The following is a 23,459-nucleotide window of genomic DNA, read 5'->3' as shown; positions in this document are numbered from 1 at the left end:
TGGATTTCATGGTGGATTCTCGTCTACGAAATACAACCGTTCGTTCCGGCAGAATGCACGTTGCGATCCTACGATCGAACGGATCCCTGTAGAGTCTCTTAAATTTCTCCTAGAGCGGATGTTCGCGGCTCTGGTAGGAAAAATCATGCAGTTTGTAAAGCAAAGTTTAAAAAAAGTCTGATTATCGATTTTGACATTAGGAGCGACAGGAGTGAGAGACAGAGATTGTATACTGTACGGATAAATTCTTTCGTTACCAAAGGTAATTATAGTCATCCGAGTGTTAGTCGTATATTATCCATCGATACCTGACATATTCGCTTTTCTACAGTACAGTTTATTGAGATATGTATAATTTTGTGCGCTAGACTAGATTGGCCGCGTAGTAGTGACACACGTATGTGAATATGAGTGTGTGGAAGTATGTGTATGCGTCTCGAAAAACAGACGAATGTAACTGTTGCGTTGGCAGTGTGGTATGGAAGATGGTAAGACAAAGAGAGTGCTGAGACGCGTGCAAATGTATATCGACGAGAATCCAGTAAATCGTTCATTAAATAAATCTAAAACTATCTTAGTTTGAATTCTAAGTGTAACCTTAGTGTTTCCTTACTTCTATTTCGGCAATTAAGATCCACAATTCTCAACACAGTTATTTTATTTAATCGCGTCGGTTTCTATTAAACTATTGCATTGTTTACTAACGGTCATGCGTCAAGGCTGGCAAACAGTCGGAATATAAATTTGAACGTTTGCCCGTTGGGTATATGATATGCGTAATCTAATAGTTATCGAATGATCGATTATTGGTTAGGACGGCAGAACGTTGCTACAACGTTGCTGCAATGTTGCTACGGGCATCGTAAAATCCCTTTGTGTTTTATTCAACTCGCTACGCACGCGGAATGTGACTAGTCGTCATCTGGCAAATACCTATTCCGACCATTAGGTTTTATTCAGATCAGTTTACCGTTTGATCATCAAGGGTTTGCACAGCGGATGGATATTTATCCTGTTAATGGAACAGCCTTAGATTCGATTATCAATTTCGTACGCGTCTGTTTTCAATTAAAACCATCTTCCTCGATAGCAAGTTAATTCCTGAAATTTTTCAGAAACGTTTAATATAAAAGAGACGACACTGTCTCGACGAGTATGTAGCGGACAATGTTGTAGCAAACTCCGCATAGGAACGAATTTTGGCGGTACCTTGGACAAGATGCCATTGCCTGTTCTTGTTCGTTACTCTGTGCCCTTTGTAAATTAACAAGGAAATAATATCCTTGATGCGTCAAGGGAGTCCGTGGAGCCGACAAAGCCAACGGGAGTTCCTTTGCCAAAACGGTGAGGACCAACTCGTTCGTTTAATATTTACGAAACAACATAAATATTTACCATGGTTGTGTGGTAGTGAGATAAAAAATTTGCGTGGCGGTTAGATCAAAAATTTACGTGAATTCTGATCGACCCGGGACGGAAAAAGTCTGGTTCATGATTGAAAAGGAAGCTTTAACCGAGAGATCAAGCCGAGAGACTCTTTGCCTTTTAAATCGGATTCCAGCCAAGTCTCGAATGAACTTTCGCGTCAAGTTTGTCCAAGATTTCCAGGATTAACCACACCCCTATTAAACGATTCGACGACCGATACACCGTATCAGAAAGAGACTACAGCTGATTAAGGTTAAACAGAATCTGATAGAAGATTTACGAACAGACAAAAAGTTCTTCGCTCTAATCTAAACCAGCGAACCTCACCGCCGTTTTTTGGTTTAGATCGAATAATCTCGCGCAAACATTACCTTCCGCGTTTAATGCATATACTTTTGCCTACCTTTTACTTCGTAACTTTTACATTCTTTATTTTATCGCATTATACATTCATCCTATTCATATTGGAATTTTATAAGATATTTAGCGATTCGCGTGGTTTAGCCAGCAAGCGATAATAATTTTGCCAGGGAAAGCATGTTTTTAACTATCGTCAAGTTAAATATTCTTTCGAAGACGACCAGTTGAAATTTAACTTTGAAGTCGATGATATTTTATTCTCAACTGTCTCTGTCATTCTCGATGATCTGTCATTTACCGTACGATACTTTTAATAACCGCGCGTGTAACATTTTATTATTCGATTAAATTCGAACACCTCGGCAAACGAATAATATTAAAACACGTCTAATGCATATTTCACGCTTTCGTTTTCAAAATTAAAGATCGAAAGAAAATCAAAACTAAATGATATTCCAATTCGCGTTTATCACGTCCGATTCATAATTTGCTCCATACGCGAAACTCCGTGTTATCGTCGACGATACGATCGAAATATCCGAAAATTCGAATCTAACTCAATCTGTACATCCTTCTTCTATGTATAATACAATTAATAATCGAATGTTACTATCTACCACGCTAAAATCCACTTCTAGCACGCACCTTCCGTTCTCTAATTAACGATCAATCAAAATGTTTCCCGAAATCCCAAACGGCAGAGAGAAGCTTGATTTATGACACAGGAAAACGGCTGACAAATATTTCCCCATGTATTACAATGTGGCCGAGACCACTTTATCGGACCATATACCAATTTCTATAGCACAGTGCTATTTATCCACCAGGTATATCGATCTTGCTTGCATTTCAAACCTTGTTTTGTCGCAAAACGATAATTCCATGGTCTATTCTTCGATATATCGCGTCATTGATGCAATTAATCCAAGGCAATAACTTTGATGCTGGGAATCGCAGTCTTTAAACCTTCTCCACCTACCTGCCATTATTTTTCTCTCGTTAATTAATGGAACTTGCCTATTCAACCTAAACGATAACACGTGTTTTCTTCGTACACCGTAATCGAATTTTTGCAATTAGAAAATTGAAAACTTTTTCGCGGTAAGCTTCCCTCTAACGATGTTTTGTTACGACTCGTGGTTCAACTTTTTGAATTTCATTTCTTATGTTTTTCGTATGCTCGTGAGAATGTCGATCAAACGTTTGTCAGGCAACCATATATTCAATCGTTTTATGATTCGAACAACGACACGAGAAAGCATAGATGTGGATCGGCAAAATTAATTCTCTTTTGTGACAATTTTGTAAATGGATTAGATCTTTTTTTTTTTGGCGCAAGTTTCATTTCTGTTCACGCTTAATATCGATACCGATACGTAGATATCACTTGAATTCCTCCTTTCTGTCTGTTTGAACGAGATTCAACGATGTTGCGGATTCTGGGAATGTGCAATAAATAATTTATTTCTGTATTCGATATTTGACTGGTCTTTACTATGAAACAAATTTCAATTGTAACGCGTAATAATATTTAATATTTCTTATCGTAATATGAAACTCCTATTACTAGCTATTCTCCTTTTTATTTTATTTGAGTATCTATTGTCCTTCCTCGCTTAGTGGAAACTCCTACGTTTCCGGTTAATGTCGTGGCTTACCCGTGACCCACATAGCATGAAATGTGATAATTACTAACACGATGTCAGTTATATGAATTAATTGCGAGTTATGTGCATGTAATTGTCCAATTTGTCAAGGACGCGTACAACTCTGCGATGATATGTGTTTTCGAAAAGTTAGTATAACGTCTTTACCTTCTGCAAGTACACTGAATTAATTAGTTAAACATTAATTTTCCTTTACTTAATAACTTGCAATAATTTATTCGAATTAAACTTCGTTTTAAATGATCGAAGAATTAAGTTTGTAAGCATCAAGGATATAATCACAATCTTCACACTTGTTTTATATATCGTACAAACAAATATTAGATTCTTCCTAATAGGAAAAATTTGCAATTTTTAATTGTTTCTAACTTTGTGTGCATCCTGTTACAGATTCTTCAATTACATCGTTGAAAATTAACACACAGAATCTCTTCTCTTCGATAAAGAAAAGCGCCCTTCTGTCAGCAAATTTTACAAAAGAATTACGTGGATATCGATAATACGTTCATGACAAGTTCTTTACAGCGAAATTATATTAATAATCGAACCGCGTATATAGAAATATACACGGTCGTTGGTAACTGGCGGTACAAGCGGAAAGGAGGTGATTCTACGCGAAAAAAGAAGTCGAAAATATAGAATAAAAACTCTTTTTTTAATTTTTCCATCGAGACAATGATCTACAGTGAGATCCGTTATAACGTACCACACGCGTACCCACCGCAAATTCAAAGTCGATTTTCTCGAAAACAAATCCTCGAACGAAAAATTTTCATTTCATATTTTCGACTTCTTTTTTCGCGTAGAATCACCTCCTTTCCGCTTGTACCGCCAGTTACCAACGACCGTGTATATTTCTATATACGCGGTTCGATTATTTTATATAACATAAGCATTCGCTAATAAGTTGGTAGAAAATATAATTCATATACGTATTTACGAATAACTATAATTTCAGAAATAAATGTAAATGTCCTATTACGCATATAACGTATTTCACAGGATTACCGAACAACCGCGTTCTAAACAATCTCTTAATTGTTTCAAATTACATACATATTTTATGTAGCTGCGATAGATTATCTCAGGGAAATGTATTTCACTGAATGCATCCTGGCGTACCAACAACACGATTCAGCGATCGCTCATTGCTGTTTTTACATTAGCTGAGTAATCGTGTTGCACATTCGAACGGCACGCATCACACGTAAGTTACTCGAGGTACAATCAATCGGATCATTGGTTTCAGAGGTCTCTTCTTTGTTCGAAGAATCGGCCGCCGTTTCTCCTTGCGAGCGTACCACTACCGAGGCGATTAAAACGTACCAGTAACACGAGAGCGTGCATGGTGAATATTTATGATTCCGTTAACATGTTCGCGCGGAACTTGATTTATGAAGGCCCATTGCACGCGTCATTCATCAACGTGTTTGCGATAACGAGAGCCGGGGAACCCGCGAATCGTATCTTCCTGCTTACGCGCGTTTTTACATCGTTTGATGTTGATACCCGTACAACTTCATCGACGACCAACAGACGGCTTGGTCAGATATCGATGCACCGAAATCGATATTCGCCACGGACAAACGCGTCGTTCGTGTATAATAGCCGCGAGATTGATATGACACGAAGAGAAAAGAAAAAAAAGAAAAGGGAAAGAGGCAGGGGTAAAAGGGAGAAAGAGGAGAGAATACAACTTGCACGCCGTTATGACATCTGACGCAGCGAGGCAGATATTCGGTGGAAAGGCTGACTGTCAAAAGTACAGATCTCTGCTCTAATAAATTTCTCGTTTTCGATTTCCGAAACGATTTCTTGCGCGTCGACCTTGTACGCCGGAAGTTTTCAGCCGCAACGAAAATCCAAGCATGTTTCACCGTATGAACGCAACGCGAAGGAGCAGAGAAGCTATCGCGTATGTAGTACGTGATCGAAGTGCGATCTAACGTTCCACTATATTTCCAACAGTTTCCGACGTATGGAGTAAAAAGATGAAAACGACAGGCAACAGACAGGAAAAGTATCGGTTACGACGTTATAAAACGTGCTTGGACCCTGTTCGTCTTCTATTCTCTTTTGTCACGAAGCCGAGATAGCGTTCGTCTTGGCATGCAAACTCTTTTCCTTCTTCATCTTCGTCTCTGATCGATCGCGTTCCATTCGTGCGATAATTTTTATTAATTTTCAACGTGAAACTTTTTGTCAGTCGAATCGATCAGACATTCGTAGAATGTGATGTATTTATCGCGGACGACAGGGGTTTGCTGTCTATCAGGTTTCGGGATATCGATGTATTGGGTTGGCAACTATGTGATTGCCGATTTTGCCATTAGGTGGTACTGACAAAATCCGCAATCACTTAGTTGCCAACCCAATACTTGCCTCAGCACATGGAATAAAGGTAATATTTTGTTCGGAACAAAAAGCCTGATTACGAAAAATGTTCGATAATATGCTATCGCAAATATCGATCTATAATACGTATTTATACGTAAATATTCCATACGAATATCTTTTTTTACATCCTAAAATCTTTACAATTTGTCCAGACAGGAAATTTCATAAATTGGTATATATTAGGTCGTCAGAAAAGTCTTTTCCGTTTTATAAGGAAATAATGGATGCACATTTTCTGTTTTATATTATTTTGTCGAACTACGCATGATCTATTTTGTTCTCTCAAAATAAAGATCACAACGTTCGACAAATTAAGTTTCATGTTTGTATAATAATACATCGTCGTAAAAGACGTGTCTGTAAAGGAAAGACACTTTTCGGACGACCTAATAATAGCGTATGTATCTGGAAGACGTCTGTAACGAACGTATATTTCATTTTCTAACGTTGTATTACAATTTAACATTTATACAGTTCCCTCTGATCTAATACTTTTCTCAAGCAACGTTCAGAAAAATCTGACTATTCATTGATACTATTCGCCTATTGAAGATTTAATGGACGTTCTTGACTCGTCGAGTTCAGGTTTTGAGGAAATGAATGATTTCAAATTAAAATAGCGCGAAACACGGCGCGAACAGCGTCGTCCATCCCCTTTTCTTTCTCTCAGTTTTAATATATATATTAAAGGGATTATAACCGAGGGATTCTACCGAACTTTGAACAACTATGGCCGCTACTGTTGGAGTTTTCGGCCTCCTACTTTCCGTCCTTGACGCTCGAACAGCGAGGGCAATCGCGAATTTCTAATGAAACGTTGCTCGTCGAAATTGTACGCTTACGTCAAACCCCGGCGTTGATTATCATTTACAAGATAAAGAGATATTACGCACCGATACAGAAATTATTACAAATGTCGCGTATAAGTTGTCGGTATATTCGCTTATTTCGCAAAATGGCATATTTTACCGTTTATTTCACACGTGTACACTTGTACCCTAATGTTTCAGAATGCGTTTTATCGGAAGATAGAACGCGCTATCCGGTTAGTCGTTCCGTGTTTATTTATAATTTGGCGATAATGTCCTTTCTTTTTTTTTTTTTTTTTTTTTTTTTTTTGTGAAAATTATTCTGCTGACTTGTAAGAATGTATACATATTTTTTATTCGTTAAAAAATAGTTAATAAACGACGTTCTACGTTATCTTCGTTGAAATTAATTATCGTATCTATACTTTTTACACTGCTTCTAACAGTACATTATTAATTATAACATCTAACGAATATTGATATACAGCGAGTGTTTACGAACTTAGGGCAAATTATTAAAAAGCAAAAATTTGTAGAATACACATTTAATATGTTTTTTTTTTTTTTTTTTTTTTTTTTTTTTGGCAGTTTCGTAGCTTCGAATGACTGTAGTTAGCAACGTGCATCGATTAAATCACCGATAACTGCAGTCTATTGTTCGCGCTCGTTTATTCCATTTATTAACAGGCGAAAAACCATCGCTGGACGCGTATGTCCTTTTGATCAAAATGCCAGTTTGTTTATATCGCTTTAATTTAAATCACCTCTTTCAGTTTGGGAAAATAAATCGAATAATGAAAATTTACGCAGAAAATACGTGCTCTCCTCCATTCTTGGCTCGTCGTACGAAACTGAACCAGGAAACAGAGACTCTTCTTTCATATAACACAATGAAATAAGAAAACCTGGTGACAAGCGAACGCTGACGGTGATCGTTTGGTTATGCGGTCAAACGGAGTTTTAGTACGCGTAGGATGACTTCTCTCGCGGCTTGTGATGAAATTAGCGTCACTTTGTGGTCGCCGAGTTTTTCCAACTGTAATTTTCGAATTTATCTGCTATTTACCGTTTCTAGAACGTTTGAAATTTACGTCATATCAAGATTACGTTGAACGCGTCATGTTCGGACGGTTCCTCAACTCGCGTTCTAAATACCGTATTCTATATTGAAAATAACGTATAGTCTACGATGTTGGTGATTTGCATTGGAAAAACGGATTAAAAATACGTCGGTTAGATACGAGTTGTAAAAAAGATATCACTCGATAGTCGAGTTAATTGAACGTCTATTTTCGGGATAAGCTTCGCGGAAGAAATTAGGATACTTTGGTGGAATAATATTGGACGAAGTTTAATAAACGTCGTTATATCGTCGTTTTATGAAATGAACTGAAGCGATAGCTTACGATTAAAAATGATATCGCCGCGCTTGGTGTAGCAAGTTTAAAAAATGAAATATCTAAATTACGTTGACACGGATAGACAAATTATCTGACTCTGCATAATCCATAATTTACACGCTGTGTACTCGAGTCTGGGGACTATTTCTAACGAAAGTTACCTCTCACCTTGCAGAGAAAGTCTGCATTTGCAATTTATACTTTGAAAATAGCTTCGGTTTATCATATTTTCCAACAATCCTATATAAAGAGCGATCTATCAAAATCAGGACATCTAATTATCTTCTTTGTTGCTAAAAATACAAGAAAACATTGTAGGCGAAAGTTGGCGGTTCCGTACGGCGTCGAATGAGGTTTAGCGATAATCTTTTTTAAAAGTAATTTTTCTTCCAGCCAATCAAGATTACCTGTATCTCTCTAAGTGAAACCATACGTCTTTTCCTGTGTAATAGTACAGATTTTTTGAGAGCAAATCCATCATCGTACATCGTATATTCATAAATCAGTTCGCTCTATCACCGTATATGAAAATGTACTAATAAATATACAGTATTCCTCTAAAAATATTATAACAAAATCCATGTTAACACGTTATTAACTGAAATATTCATCGCAGTGTAATTAACCAAAGTACATAAAAATAATGTAGAAGAATGACAACGTTAATTAATTAACATAATAAACTACCAATATGAAAAGTAGCTTCGTCCAAAGCGATAGCTACTAGCCTCGACCACGAATCACCAGAAAAATCTTCAAAATTTATTAAATGTTAAATAATATTGTACAATAGCGTTCGTTTCGCTAAACGTACACGTATCTCAAGACTTTTCTCTTATCATCTAAATTCCACTATCATCTCGTAGCTCGGACGCAACATTATTTTAAGATAGTTGAGATTTCCTAGAAATATATATAATTATGCGAGTTACCATATACATATTCAAATTGTTTAATAACGTGTTTGCACGTACACGTGTATGTAGAAAACCGTAAATGGAACATGAGGACAAAAATTGAAGGTAATTCCATACAGTTTCGTAGAATTTGCATTTTCCTTCCTATCTTCGATTTTCTCATTGATACGAGAACGATGTTTAAAGCGGCCGTAGGAAAACAGAGCACAGGGCAGGTAATTAGCAGGGAAATTTTCGAAGGGTAATTTAATAATCTCAGAAGACGTTGGCCTGTGAAGAGGATGGAAAAATTCGCGGGTATCCCGCGTGACGAACTACGTATCGTGCGACGATGATACAACCGCGTCACGCTTCTGCATATTTCTTTGTCGTACATTGTGGCTGAATTACACTGGGCTCCGTATCTTTTCTTTTTCTGGAGTAGGTCGCCTAACATGCGATTCAGTCACGCAAGCTAGTTTTATGTGCGCCAGCCTCCGCCTATCGCGTTGGTTAAATGCAAAAATTAAGATGTATTACTTGTAAACAAGATATACACGATACAGAACTATCGAAACGAAAACTAGCATTAGGCTATTATCCGCGTCCAGGGACTTTAGATATCTTTTCCTTTGTATCTGTAGTTACTGTGAAGTTGTATTTTACAGGTTCGGTGGCTGGTCGTTTACCTATCGCGTACGAACGAAAGAGTGCGCGGTTAAGAATACCTTAATCTTAAAAATTAGATTGAAACAGGTAAAAAAAAAAAAAAAAAAGACAGTGGAAAAACTTTTAGTCTAGTAGACTCGAGCGCTTTACAAAATATCATCGCGTCTCTCGGCGGAAGTTCGCGGTCCTCCGGTTTAAAGCGACGCTTTCTAGGCTTTTCGGAATTTTCCACGCGAAAACTCGTAATTGTTGGCCGTGAATAACTTCGTTACCGTGAAAACTTCACTTACATTTGGAATAATATTTAAATTTGCCGCTCGCGCTTGCCGTTTGCACGCGATTCGAATGGGTTGAAAAAATAGTGCAATTTTCATTAAACGTACCAGGTCGTTTCACATCTACAAGAGTCATCTATTCCGTTTGTGAAATTTCATCTATGTATTTATGCTATGGGCAAACAGCCGAGATTCGAACAACGTATTTATCCTAAGAATCCGATGCAAGGTGGTACGAGAGTAATTTTTGTCTAAACTTCTCATAGCTCCAGGAAACTATATCTACGTGCCACCTGTATTTACGTAGAGGATTTCGTTATAAATTTTTAAACCTTTACAAACATGTTGGTATAATACATTGTAGATGTTAGATATATTTCTCTACCAAGTTTAATCTCGTCCAAAATTTGTTCAAATTAAAGATTTTCTGACTTGGAAGACTTTTCCTTCAAACTCCTCCTCGTATACGGCTTGAAAATATCGAAATCGTGGACAATTTTTTAGAAAACAAAAGATCGTATCATATCACATAGATTTCGTTCGTTGAAAATCTAATTCATTGAACGCGATATACATTGTCGATTGTTATATCGTTTGTATTGGGTTGGCAACTAAGTGATTGCGGATTTTGTCATTAGGTGGTCGTGACAAATTGACAGTATTGTCGTTGTATAGAATACAAGATACATGATGTTTCTGCATATTTTGCATTACATTGCTACCTGGTTTATTCATCACAAACGTTCGTTTTTGGTTAATGCCTAACATACAAATTGCTTTTGAAATTTCCCTTCTAATTTTCTTCGTTATTTTCATATCGCTCGTAACTCACGATCACATGTATTCTCGTATCTCTTATCATAGTGTACAACATGACACGATCCACCGGTATATTTACAACATTTTTACAGACACTAACAAATTGCAAGTATTTAGTATACGCAAGTAACAAAATTATATTATCCATCAAGTTAACGAAGTTGGTATAATTCTTATCATTTTCGGATGGTAATATTAATAGCGATATACGCTGCACCGATTCGTATTTCCTTTCGTGTTCGATTTTTCCCGGGAGACAACATCCTTGTAAATAATCCTCACTCACTATGTTGCATGTACATGCTCGTTCATACGTACTAAGACTGCTGCTGGCTTCATACAAAACGTGATAATTGAGCCAGATGATCAAGGAAACGATTAATTGATCGGCATTTTGTATTCCTGTGAGATAAGGGTACTAAACACACGGCAAGAACATTGCTTTAATATTTTAGATTTAGCTGACATAGGTTCCTGGATTTTATAATAAGGAAATCACAGTGAGCAGATATCCAGAAAAGATTTTACGTTTCAATTAGCAGATGAACTTGCCGCTGACAATGAAAAATCACGGATAGAACAAAGAGCATCTGAGATCCAAAGTACTCAGTCAAAGAACTCACCTTATTCGCGCAAATAGTGTCAGATAGGGTACTGTAATAATAATAAGATCATCATCATTTGCAATCTTTGTAAAAAATATGTATGCGGAAAATGCACGCAGGAGAACCTTTACGTTTGTGAGAAATGTGACGAATGATAACTTTTGTGCCTAATAATTTAAGTTATATTCGTATTTCATTTATTCTATTACGTTTATTACGCTTATTATTACATTATTATATTATACTTCTTGTATTTACAAAAGGAAATTTATTTTAATATTCTTGTTATCAAAGATTTTGGTACTATTATTGTACTTATTGTTATTATTATAGTCGTTATTATATAGTTTTCATGATCTCACGACATGGAGTTCCTTTTGTAAGATAATAATAAATCAATAAATATAAAAATATTCTACTACTACGTATTTTTTAAAATCATTTCGAATGGTTTTGCTAGAGATACCTACGTCTCAAATGTCGGTAGTTCTAGTGTTAAAAAATCGAGGCTCTTTGCTTGTGGTTGAAATAACGGCGGCTGGTGGAATCGAGGTAATCGCGTAGGTTAATTTTACAGGCATAAAGTAAGATATATTTCAGGAAAGAAAATGGAAACTCTGAAGCTACGTTCGTGACTGTCTTCGTATGTCTACAAACAGGACTTACCGCGTACGAACTACAAAGCATCGTAGCATAAGACAGCAGAGATAAAGTAGATTTTGCAGCCGCGTTTTAAAGAAACGTTGTTACGGTTAAAAAGAAACTTACGTCCAGAGAACGTAGCTTGATAAATCTAATGAATTCGGCTCATCTTTTTCACCATTTTCCTATGTTTCTTTATAAAAGCCTCACAGTCAGCGACTTCTTCGTACGTGTTCGTTCGTGACATGACTTTCACGCAAGATATCGATATGCCACGAACGATGCAACCACACTGTACTTCCGCATATTTCTCCTTTGTTGGAGCTCATTGACGCCACATGTTCGATATGGCCGACACATTCGCATACACGTTTGCCTTATTAACGATAGGAAAGACTGAACGCGTAAATAACGCAATCTCTTCTACCGTAGTATCTTCTATTATAATATATACTATAATAACTTCCAAGCAAGATTGCGTGTTTTTCGAACCGAATTTGTTCGATTATTACTAATATTTGTTATTACTTATAATTATAAATACTCATATATATGATTATTTATTAATTACAATTATTACTATCTATCTCGTATTTTTTATATAACATTCTATTCACAAGATCTAGGGAAGATATTATTAGGTTGTCCGAGAAAGTAAGGAAACAATAGACGCATAATGTTTTTTGTTTTATATTAATTTATTGAATTATGCACGAACGTAATAATAGAAATAGAACGAACTGGAGTACACCTAATACAATAAAATAATATAAAACAGAAATTATTGCTCATCTATTATCACCTTATGAAACGAAAGAAACGTTTCGCACAACCTTACATAATTTTATAAGCGAATTACGCACAACCTATGCCATGAGATATCGTTTGATAACGAAACCGAAGAATCAGGCTGTTAAGATTTGTATCGGCACATGAGCTACTGGACAATTCGAATCATCTCAGCGAATATTGTCGGTATACTAATTTATTTAATTGTTTTAAGTATATTTGAAGGTTTCAACAACGAGCAATCTCGTCTAATAAATTTCACGATCAAACATCCTCTACACAAGTTCTCTACAGATTTATCGTCGTTTAAAGGAGAGATATCTTCGGCTCTGGAATAAAACTAGGAAAATAACGCGCTGTATTTTTATGCGATGTTTAACATAAAAGTTTCTCTTTTTCCTGTGTGTATGATATATCAAACAGAAAAAGTAACTACGGGATTTAGAGAAATATCGGGAATAACAAGCGAACAGCAAGAAAAAAGGGATAATCGCGGTATTTGTTACGCTCTGAAAACTCAGTTACAGTCGCGATCGCGCTCCGACGAGAACGAATCGTTGTAGATTCGCAAAATGTAGGCAGCGTCGAGACGCGTTATTTATTCACAGCGATAAGAACAGTTCGTTTAGCATAAATTAGCCGAACGCGGGATACGCAACTTGTTAAACAAAACGGTGGTAGCGCGTGATGGACGGCTGTCGATTACGTCCAAGCGTCACATACGCGTATTATGCATTTCTGTGTTGTTCAAATAACTTTGTCAAAAATTCTGCGTCTTTTTATTTCTCTTAACTTAATTGTCACTCCAAATGCCAATCGCTATATGCGAGTCTTCTTATTAAAATTGTTTATTATAATTGATTAAAATTATTATCGGATTAATTCAATCGATTACGTAACGTCGAGGATTCGCTGGAGAACAAGGATTCTTGGCGTTTAGAAATTAACGAAGAATATTTTTATGCCAGCTTCGCTACAGAGAATATCCAGCTTAAACGAAAGATAAGAATCGTATTAATATTAACAACTTCCACCGTATTGGGAAAACTATCGAGCTGTTGGGAAGCTCATGACGAGATTTAAGCAGAAGTTAAAGTACATTTCTGTAGAATTACTACTTTATCAAGTAATATATATTTTGTTCAAATATTCATTGTGTCTGCTTCTCGAAAAGGATATCGGCAAAAGTCGAGGAAAATTTGCACGTCAACAAAAATTCGATTCCCCGAGTTTCGAAATAAATGATAGGATTTCCTTGTAACAAGGTTAATTAAAGAATCACTGTTAGCAAAATATTCCAATCGACGCAGAAGAATTCTCTTTGAACGATTTAATAATAAATTACATTTCATTTCAGTTCGTTTTACACGCGTTATACCACCTACGTCATGGCATGAACACATTCTCGAATCAGATGCATCGTTTCTGCGGTAATGAAGCAATGAGCAATCCTCTTTTCCAATAAAACACTGCTTACGTAAAATCGCCGATTATTTCTATCGCATACCTACTCGTTTAACGCAATTTTTATTTCCGTCCTTTCGTGCATTATAAGCAAAATACATATCTCTTTCACCAACTTCAAAATCATTAAAGCTAATAAGAGTTATTAAATATTTTCTTTTATACTCGATATGCCTGTGCTTCGATGAAACTCGCTTTTAACCACGATTTCCATACCGTACTTTAACCATGACGCTATATCTGCCGATAAGACCCGACGTTCATAATCACGCGAAAAATCCGTAAAGCAGAGCGTTGTAGACCATTTCGTAAACGATCGTACACTGTTTCAGGGAAATTCGGTGTGACGGCAGAGATGACGAGTCCAGCGTGTTTATCAAACTCGCGAAGAGGCAGCGTGTTGTTGCATGTACCGCGTGGCAGCAGCGGGTTTCACGCGTACACGTGTCAAAAGCCAGAAGTGATTCGTGACTCGGTCACTGTGCTCCATCCGCGTATTTATACGTATGTATGCGCGTGTAGAGCGACGAGTCATTCGAAAGAGAAAGAGAGAGAGAGAGAGAGAGAGAGAGAGAGAGAGAGAGAGAGAGAGAGAGAGAGAGAGAGAGAGAGAGAGAGAGAGAGAGAGAGAGAGAGAGAGAGAGAGAGAGAGAGAGAGAGAGAGAGAGAGAGAGAGAGAGAGAGAGAGAGAGAGAGAGAGAGAGAGAGAGAGAGAGAGAGAGAGAGAGAGAGAGAGAGAGAGAGAGAGAGAGAGAGAGAGAGAGAGAGAGAGAGAGAGAGAGAGAGAGAGAGAGAGAGAGAGAGAGAGAGAGAGAGAGAGAGAGAGAGAGAGAGAGAGAGAGAGAGAGAGAGAGAGAGAGAGAGAGAGAGAGAGAGAGAGAGAGAGAGAGAGAGAGAGAGAGAGAGAGAGAGAGAGAGAGAGAGAGAGAGAGAGAGAGAGAGAGAGAGAGAGAGAGAGAGAGAGAGAGAGAGAGAGAGAGAGAGAGCAACCGTGGCTCTTTGCTTCCGTCGTCAAAGCCATGCGACCGTCCGCTTCTCAAATCAGCGACTACGTGTTTCGTTAAATATGCAATCGGTAATCAGAAAGTTTTGCAGCAATTTTTGCCTATGCACTACGAGGCAAAAACGTTTTGTTGGCCTCGTAACGCGTCACGTCGAGTGATTTTTCTAAAAGCAAACGATTTTTCTAAAACATATTTTCGAGAACAAAATTACTTTGTACGTCACCGTGTACAGTTTCCCGTAGTTTCTCTCGTTCGTAGTAAAATAATTGCAATAAAAATCGTAACCATGGAATTTCGAAATGTCGTCTCTCAGGTCATGGAGTAAGTATCGCGAGAGAGATACTTATTTATACAGCGAGCGAACTGCAACTAACACGATTCGACAGAATATATAGCTATTCGATGGTACAATTGAATTTTCTTTAAACGAGATCCTTAGGGTTCTTGTAGTTAAAATTGTTAGAGGTTTACGGGTGTAAACCCTATACCCTTTTGGAACACTGTTCTCAAGTTTCGCCAGTATCGTAGCTAACTTCGTTAGGCATCCAAGAGATCTTATACATTATACAGTATCGGCGAATTCTCAGAGTCCTGATGAAACTAACAATAAGTACGATGCTGACGAAACATCGAAACATTCTTCTCAAAGAACACGCTTCACACTCGGAGGACTGTGTCACCGTCTGAAGTCCTTGGCTGAAGAACCTTCGACTTCTTTAACCGTTTGCCAAACAGACAGTTCGAAGGGAAGCTAAGCGTTTGACGAACATTTATCCACACCGATAAAATCAAAAGTTTGTTACTTTTTATCTCTCTTACATCGTTAATTTGATTTTGATTTGCTTTGGTTTGGAGCTGTTAGGTAGATGATACATTTACACTGTACATGTGAATGGGTGTGTAAGCGTCAGAGGACGTTCAGACTTAGTTGAAACAAAAGACTGTTGGTAGCTGTTAAAAGCATCTAGAATAGTCCGTTTGACAAGAAGCGTGCGTGTAAGAAAGTTATCGAGGTCTTCGGATGTTGTGTGCGAATAAAGCAATTAATTTATTATACCTCAACAGGAGCAAACGATAGGATCAACGTACAGATTTTTCATTGAAATTCTCACAGAGCAGACGACATACTAAACTGAGCCTAGAAAAGCATAGTTCTAATATCGGCGATACGATAATCTTTTTAATTCGGTAGACGTTTAGAAAGGCGATGTATGCCTTCTCGTACGAAACGCGATTCAACGGAAAGAAAGTTACCTACTTTGCCGTAAGCTCTTGAAATTCCCAGAAGAACAAACTCCTTTAAAACGTGCCCCCCTTTTATGCATAAAAAGGTATTTTCTTATCGTTCTCCGTGATCGCGAAACCCAGCGAAATTGTTACGCAAAACGATCGTATCGTCGCACGGCAACCCTAAAATAGTTCAACCGTTCCCTTCTCGGACAACTGCTGATTTCCATATTCATTTTCGATGCTAACCTTCGTTTCTCGTCGTTCGCTTGCCTCTACCATCATTTTCCATGAATCGTTCCCGGTAAACTTATAGACGTTTTGTCAAAATTCTTGTTACGCTTTGCAAAACCCTTGAAATTCTCGAATAAGCTCGAAACAATCTACATACCGTAGAAGGCACATTACGTAGGCAGATCCGTAAAATAAATTCCATTGCTAGATAACAATACGACAAGGATTTTCCGCGACCACCTATCGCATTTCATTTTTATTTCTACGCGATATTTCACTGCAAATAAATAAGAAGATATATTTGATTCTAACTCACCGACGAACACCGCAGTGCTGTTGTGCCGTGGATCGTAAGGGCACAGTCCCAGCCCATCCATATCGCTTTCCTGCGCGTACGCTCCATCCTGAAACACGAATCGCAAGTATCAACGTTAGAAATCGCGTGAGAAACTCGCACCTTTTCGTTCGGTGGTCAACAATCGTATTTCGCGGTAGTTAACAGCGTTGCATGTACGCCAACTTCTACGACGACTTAACGTCTTGATCGCTTCATTAACTTCCACTGGCCGCTCCAAACACCTTTTTTCCCTTGTAATTACAGAAACGTTCGCGATGAACGTTACGGATCAGCGTTTTTATTACATTTTACAGATTTTCATAGCCGTTCCATGCTTACGCCGTGATCGGAAGTAAACCGCCAGGAATAGAAAAATGAAGATAGAGGGCGAGTCACGCAATTCCAAGGAATCGTATTTCCTGTTTAGAAAACGACCTTATTTTTCGGCGAGGTGCAGCAACGCGCGTACAATGTTTAGCCGCGGTTCCTGTCTTCCTTCCCTTTCGTTTCTTTTTTTTTCCGTTTTCTTTTAACGAAGTCGCTCTGTTTTGCATATCAAGAAATTAGGATGCTGGCCCGGAGAAATGAATATTTCATGTAGCATTTCCAACTTCCTAATGAAGCGTAAAGAGCTTGTTTCGTACAGTTTTATTGTTTGTTCGTTAGTTCGTTGGTATGGAATATACAAAAAACAGTGGCTGGTTTTCAAGCTTTTGCAAGCTTTTTCAAAAATACGACTGTGTTCGACTTTGAACATTTCAAAATTACCTTCGGTTCTTTCGTACACGTTGTTTATTATATTATTAAGGAAAGTTTAATCTATTAACATCGATCCAGTTTTTAGGGAACGCGGGAAGAATCGAAAGGCAGTGCACTTTTGTAGAATTGTTCGCAACGTATACCGCGTAACAACGTTTTAAGAACCGAATTCGATTAAGTTGGAGAAACCAACTTACCAGCTGCCTCGAATTCTATACTATGAGCACAATCGTATTAGTTAACGCCAATTCGATCAATTCGATTCAATGTACCACCTAACTATTAATCGAAGTCGAGCGCACAGTATATGAAGTGTTTCGTGTAGTTAACTCTGGTCCAAGCTACATACCTTGGTTAGTACCCCAGGGAAATTTCTTTGACAGAAATTTTCTCCAGTAAAGTGGCCTTTTCCAATCTGATTTCTAATCAAAAAAATCAACCAATAAAGAACGACGATATTCATGTGAAACTCGACTCGACCCTCGTCCTACTTCGTTTTAACGCATAACTCTGTTATTATTCGTACGGTAGAAATATTAATAAAACTTTGCAGAAAGATATCCATCGAGAGAAACGAATCTACAGAGAACACCGCAAAAGGGGAAAGAGAGAAGACAGCGCAAAGATTAAATTTGTTTACCTTTCGCATCCGAATCTTTTTAATTTGAAGGAACAATATCGCGCAATTACAACTTCACGACGCGAATTCCCCCACTGGCTTCAAATTTCACCTTGCAATTTACTCTGTAACTACATTTCTTTCACCATCTCGCTGCCTCGCAAAAGGATTATCTCGTTATGCGCGTTTCTTCTCTAGCGCTAGACCGTTCCTGAACTTTTTGCTATTATAAGGTCGCTTCTTCTTCTAGCGAACGTCGACGAAAGAGAGAATCTTACACTTTTCAAAATTTTCTTTAGATATTTGTCCTTTAACGTTCGTGCACGTTTTGTTATAACGAAACCAAGGTAATTTTCTATAGCTTTTCTCTCATTGAGTTATTGGTTGCCACGAGGCAACGCAACGCGACGCAACGGTGTGTCATTAAACATCAGAAGTTACAATACAATACGACTGCGATTAGAACGAGCAAATAAACGCGAAATATCGCAACGAACATTGGATATTATACGTACAAACGATATTAGCGTTATTTCGACGATAATACACGGAATTATTGTTTGGAATAATTTGTATCTTATTATACTTGCGAAAGCAACGCACAGTTAACACGCGATGACAGTTCACGTTCGAAGAATTCAAACGTTTCCACGTGCCATTTTGGCCGTTGATAGATTTCTAATTTACCTCGGAGCGAATGTTATTTGTTTCTGTGAATGCAGAATGCTGAAAAATCCGCGCGAAATTTTAACTTATCTTCGCGGTGATTCGTGAAAAAACAAATTTTTTTTACACCGTATCGATAACTCTTTGTTCGTGTCCGAGTATCGTGAAAACGTTTAAAATTGATAGGAATGATTTCATTTCGTACAAATATACGATTCGTACCGACGTTTCGCAGATTGCTCTTGTTGAAAATGTTCAAAAATTCTATTCCGAAACATGTAACACTCGATAATTTGATTATTTGAAAATATATTTCAACCCGTGACAGCCAATAAAATTTCAACGCGAATAAGAAGCGTTTATATCATTTAAAGAAGTTATGTTCGTACAAGTAGTCACAGTAGCCTGAAATTGTTAAAAACCTGATAGTTAATAATCTGTTAGAATTGGAAACGTTAGAGTTTTAGGAGTTTCTGGAGTCATAGAATCTAATTCATTCTAATATAAATATAATAAGATTTATGCGTATCATAAGTTAGTCTATGGATTGAAGAATCTATGACCGGAATTTCATAGGTTTTCAATGAAATGAAAAACGAGAATTTAGTGCAGATTTGTACGGTTTCGAGTTAGTGTGCGACATTCCCTTGTCCTTAACACTTTGATTATCACGTTGGTCATTGGTGACCGGAGCGCTTGAACTTCTTACAATTGTAAAAATTGAATGGAAATTGACAGTTAGGGTATTTTGAATATAATCGATAAATAGAAGATACTTTGAAATAAAAAGTGGCCCATTGAACAATTAAACATTTTTATTAGAACATCAATAAAAAAAATGAGAACAAATCTTGCATCTAACGGTCACTGCGTTAAAACACTTTAAACATAAATGTGGCTCATCGATACAATCTGGACAATAGGTGGTCACCTTTTTGGTCCGATTCTTAGCAATTTTTGATCCTAACTGTGTGACTTTTTTTTATAACACTCTGCAAAATTTTCCTACCAGGTACGCTTGTCCTTCTTTCTTCTGCATTTCGTGTCGCAATATTTGTCGAATAAATATATTTTACGGTTCCGGTGAATGAAACTGTGTAAGGTGCATTACGAGTGCCATTCTAAAATCTGATATCTTGATTTTTGTTTTTGTTGCTTGTTTATAGAGTATCATCGCGTTTGAAATTGATGTATTTAACAATAACTCTAAAGCTAATTTTATATACCACTCGAGGGTTCTTCCATGTGGTGTAGAATATGCTATCATTTGATCTGATAAATCTACAGCACATTTTCCTCTGTTGTAATCTACCATTACCATTGGTTTATCACAAACATAATTTTCTTTGCGGACCTCTACCATTTCAGCCTAATATCTTCTACACGTTTCAACAATATATTCTGCACGTTTTGCTTACAATAAAATAACGAATGCGAATGGTTTGTTGAAATAAACGAAGCCTTGTCATAATATGTCGCTATCAACTGTTACCAAGGCGACACGATGGTCACCCGTGACCACCAATAAGATAGGTCCATTGGGGAAGAATGTTGTCGTACATCAGCAATTTATTATTATTTTGCCATTATATACTTTGAATAATAAAAATACTGCCATGGCTTCCTGAGTGAAACATGTGATTTCGGCGTGGCAGTCAAAGTGCTAAAACGAATAAAGTACAGTAGCGAATCTTCATCGTCAGTTTTAGTTATATCCTGTATAGATATTATTGTTTCGATGGAGAATGTAATTTCAACATAATTTACAGTGTAGAGTAAGAAGAGCGTTTAAGATTGCTCTACAATGTGTTATATTTTTATAGGACTTGAAGGTTCAGGAAAATATAGCACTTGAGAGTACTAGAACAATAGTATCTTGAACATCTATGCTTTAAGAGGTGAAACCGTGCGTCAAAATATGAAAATATCGCGAGCCATCGCTAAATTTGGCGAAGCACTGTCCGATAAAACCCCTAAGCGATAATAAAATCTCCAAATTATTTTGTTAACTTATGCACCATAGCGAAAGTTAAAGAATTACTCGATCGTTTAATCAAGTGTAACGCATTTATTACTTTGACACGAATGATAGCATGTGGAAGTAACTGTTATCTTATTCGAGTATCGTTTTTTCGGATAGTATTCGTAAATAATTGCTTTAATGGAATGCAAGAATAGTAATTGAGAATAGGTAAATGAATATGTAGGAGCTTGTCGAATTCACAACTGCTATTATCGAAATCATACATTCTCAGCATAGAAAACAGGATTATTCTATTATTCATTGCCCGCCTTTCTCTCGGGGAACTATTTTCTCACCGACGTATTTTGCTACCTGACAAGAAGGAATATTTTTTGCTTTAAATATTGAATCGTGCAGCAAATATTTATTCCTCCGAACGATAATAATAAATATTAAATGTTTATTTTCAATTTTTACACGATACATATATGTACTGGGTTGGTAACTGAGAGATTGCAGATTTTGTTATTAGGTGATATTGATAAAATCCGCAATCACTTAGTTTCCATCCCAATATATATTCCGTTTAATTGATCTATAGATATTAGGTCGTCCGCAAAGTTTCTTTCGTTTTATGAGGAAATAATGGATGCACAACATTTTCCGTTTTATATTATTTTATCGAATTACGTATGATCCATTTTCTTCTATCAAAATAAAGATCACAACGTTCGACAGATAAGGTTTCATGTTTGTATAATGATGCATCGTTGTAAAAGACGGGTCCTTACTTGGTCCATTATTTAAATTTGCCTATTTGTTATAACGTGGTTTAATATAAATTATCGTTGTATCTATTTTATTATTTATTATTTATAACTACTAAGAACGAATAGCGCTATTTCGTCGATATCATCGAATGATGGGAAACGAATTGTAAAAATCTCATAAAAAACGATTGTAAAGAGATCGAGTCAAATTGTGTACACGAAACAGCTCCAGTCCACTCTCATCGCCCCGTTCCCCAATTCCTTACTTGTACCAGTAAGATACACGTGGTCACGTATACGTACACGTAGCCAGCAACTACTACTAATATACATGGTCAGAAAAACAAAAAGAAAAAAAAAGAGAAGAAGGAGAAAATGGGAAAAATCGCCGACATCCAGTGGCACTGCTTAGCTGCGCACAATCGATACATTGTGTGCACGTGAAGAAGCGTTGTCGAGATTGGCCCGTTTCGCCAAGCGCTTTATTCCCATCTCGCTTCGACCTTTTTCGTATTTGTATTTCCGGTGACGTATACCGAGCACCGGTGAACCGGCGAGTTGAGAGAAAATCCGCACGTTCGGCCAATAATTCGTCCCTTTTGTTGGAAAGGTTGGGATAATTTTGGCGAAAGTCGAACGCTATCGAACTGCTTCGATTGTTTCTTTTACAGTTACAAATCATTCGCGTTGAACATACACGAGCCACGAGTAAACGCATATTTTAGCGAGTATTAGGGTTAGTGAGGAAATTTTGCGAGCATTGCTTAAAAGTCTAAGAAAGTTGCCGATTTAACGAATTTCTAATTGATTTTCTATTTGTCCGCTATAATTTAGAGTTTAACGGAATATTTGCACGGACAGACGAAAAGATATGAAGTGGTATGGTGTAATAGGTACTGAAGGTACACTCAAATATGTTCAACAACCAATAACGTTTATTAGACTATATCACTCGATAACAATGAACGATTAACAACGGTTGAATGACAGTTAACAATTAACAACGGTTCAACGACAATTAACAATTAACAACGGTTGAATAACAATTAACAGTTAACGATAGTTAATGCTTGACAACGATTAACAACAGCGACGATTGACCGATCTCTCGAAAATAGCCGACTCGTTTCTTTTCACCATTCGAGCTTCGCGGCTCGGGGTAGAATGTCCTTTTTGTTTCAGATCGAAAGGATTCTTTCCTTCGTTGCCCATCGATATCCCCACTAGCGTGCGTTCATTAGATGTGCCGCAGTGTATGCTTGACAGAGCCGGCTTGGGCTCGAAGCAACACATCTGGTCGCTAAACGTAGCCACAGTCACGGTGTCACGTAAACTTAAGGGTTGAAGAATGATGAAATAAAGTGGCTGAGTCGTAACGCAACTATTAATTTTCTTTTAATTAAACTTTAGTATGAATTCAGCGATCACAACGGAATACACACTGAATTAACATAAATCACAATTCACTCCAACCTCGTTATGTAAGACTTAGTTACACCGATACGTTAAGTGCGCGACTGTTATAAGGGTAGAGACCGGTAAAGATATGTTGACTATTCTAAGGATACAGAATAAGTGAGTTTTCTGGCGATACTATGTCTGAGGAAGACTAGGGGTGGGTGTGTCTAAGGACACGGGACTATCGGATTCGTTGATGACA

The 23,459-nt window shown here is 37.3% G+C and overlaps 1 protein-coding gene across 2 annotated transcripts in view; it reads right to left on the bottom strand.

Moving 5' to 3' along the window:
* Positions 1–23,459, bottom strand: part of LOC100742752 (semaphorin-1A-like) — a 388,591-nt gene that overhangs the window by 52,403 nt on the left and 312,729 nt on the right. For both annotated transcript variants that reach the window (XM_024368161.2, XM_024368160.2), the window contains exon 6: positions 17,002–17,089. In XM_024368161.2, the coding sequence (XP_024223929.1) occupies positions 17,002–17,089 (88 nt within the window). The remainder of the gene's footprint in view (positions 1–17,001; positions 17,090–23,459) is intronic.

The sequence above is a fragment of the Bombus impatiens genome, unplaced genomic scaffold, assembly GCF_000188095.3.
Source record: "Bombus impatiens unplaced genomic scaffold, BIMP_2.2 scf_0389, whole genome shotgun sequence".
In the NCBI taxonomy this organism is placed as follows: domain Eukaryota; kingdom Metazoa; phylum Arthropoda; class Insecta; order Hymenoptera; family Apidae; genus Bombus; species Bombus impatiens.
The sequence above is the reverse complement of the archived record's forward strand: the minus strand, read 5'-3'. Positions and strand labels throughout refer to the sequence as shown.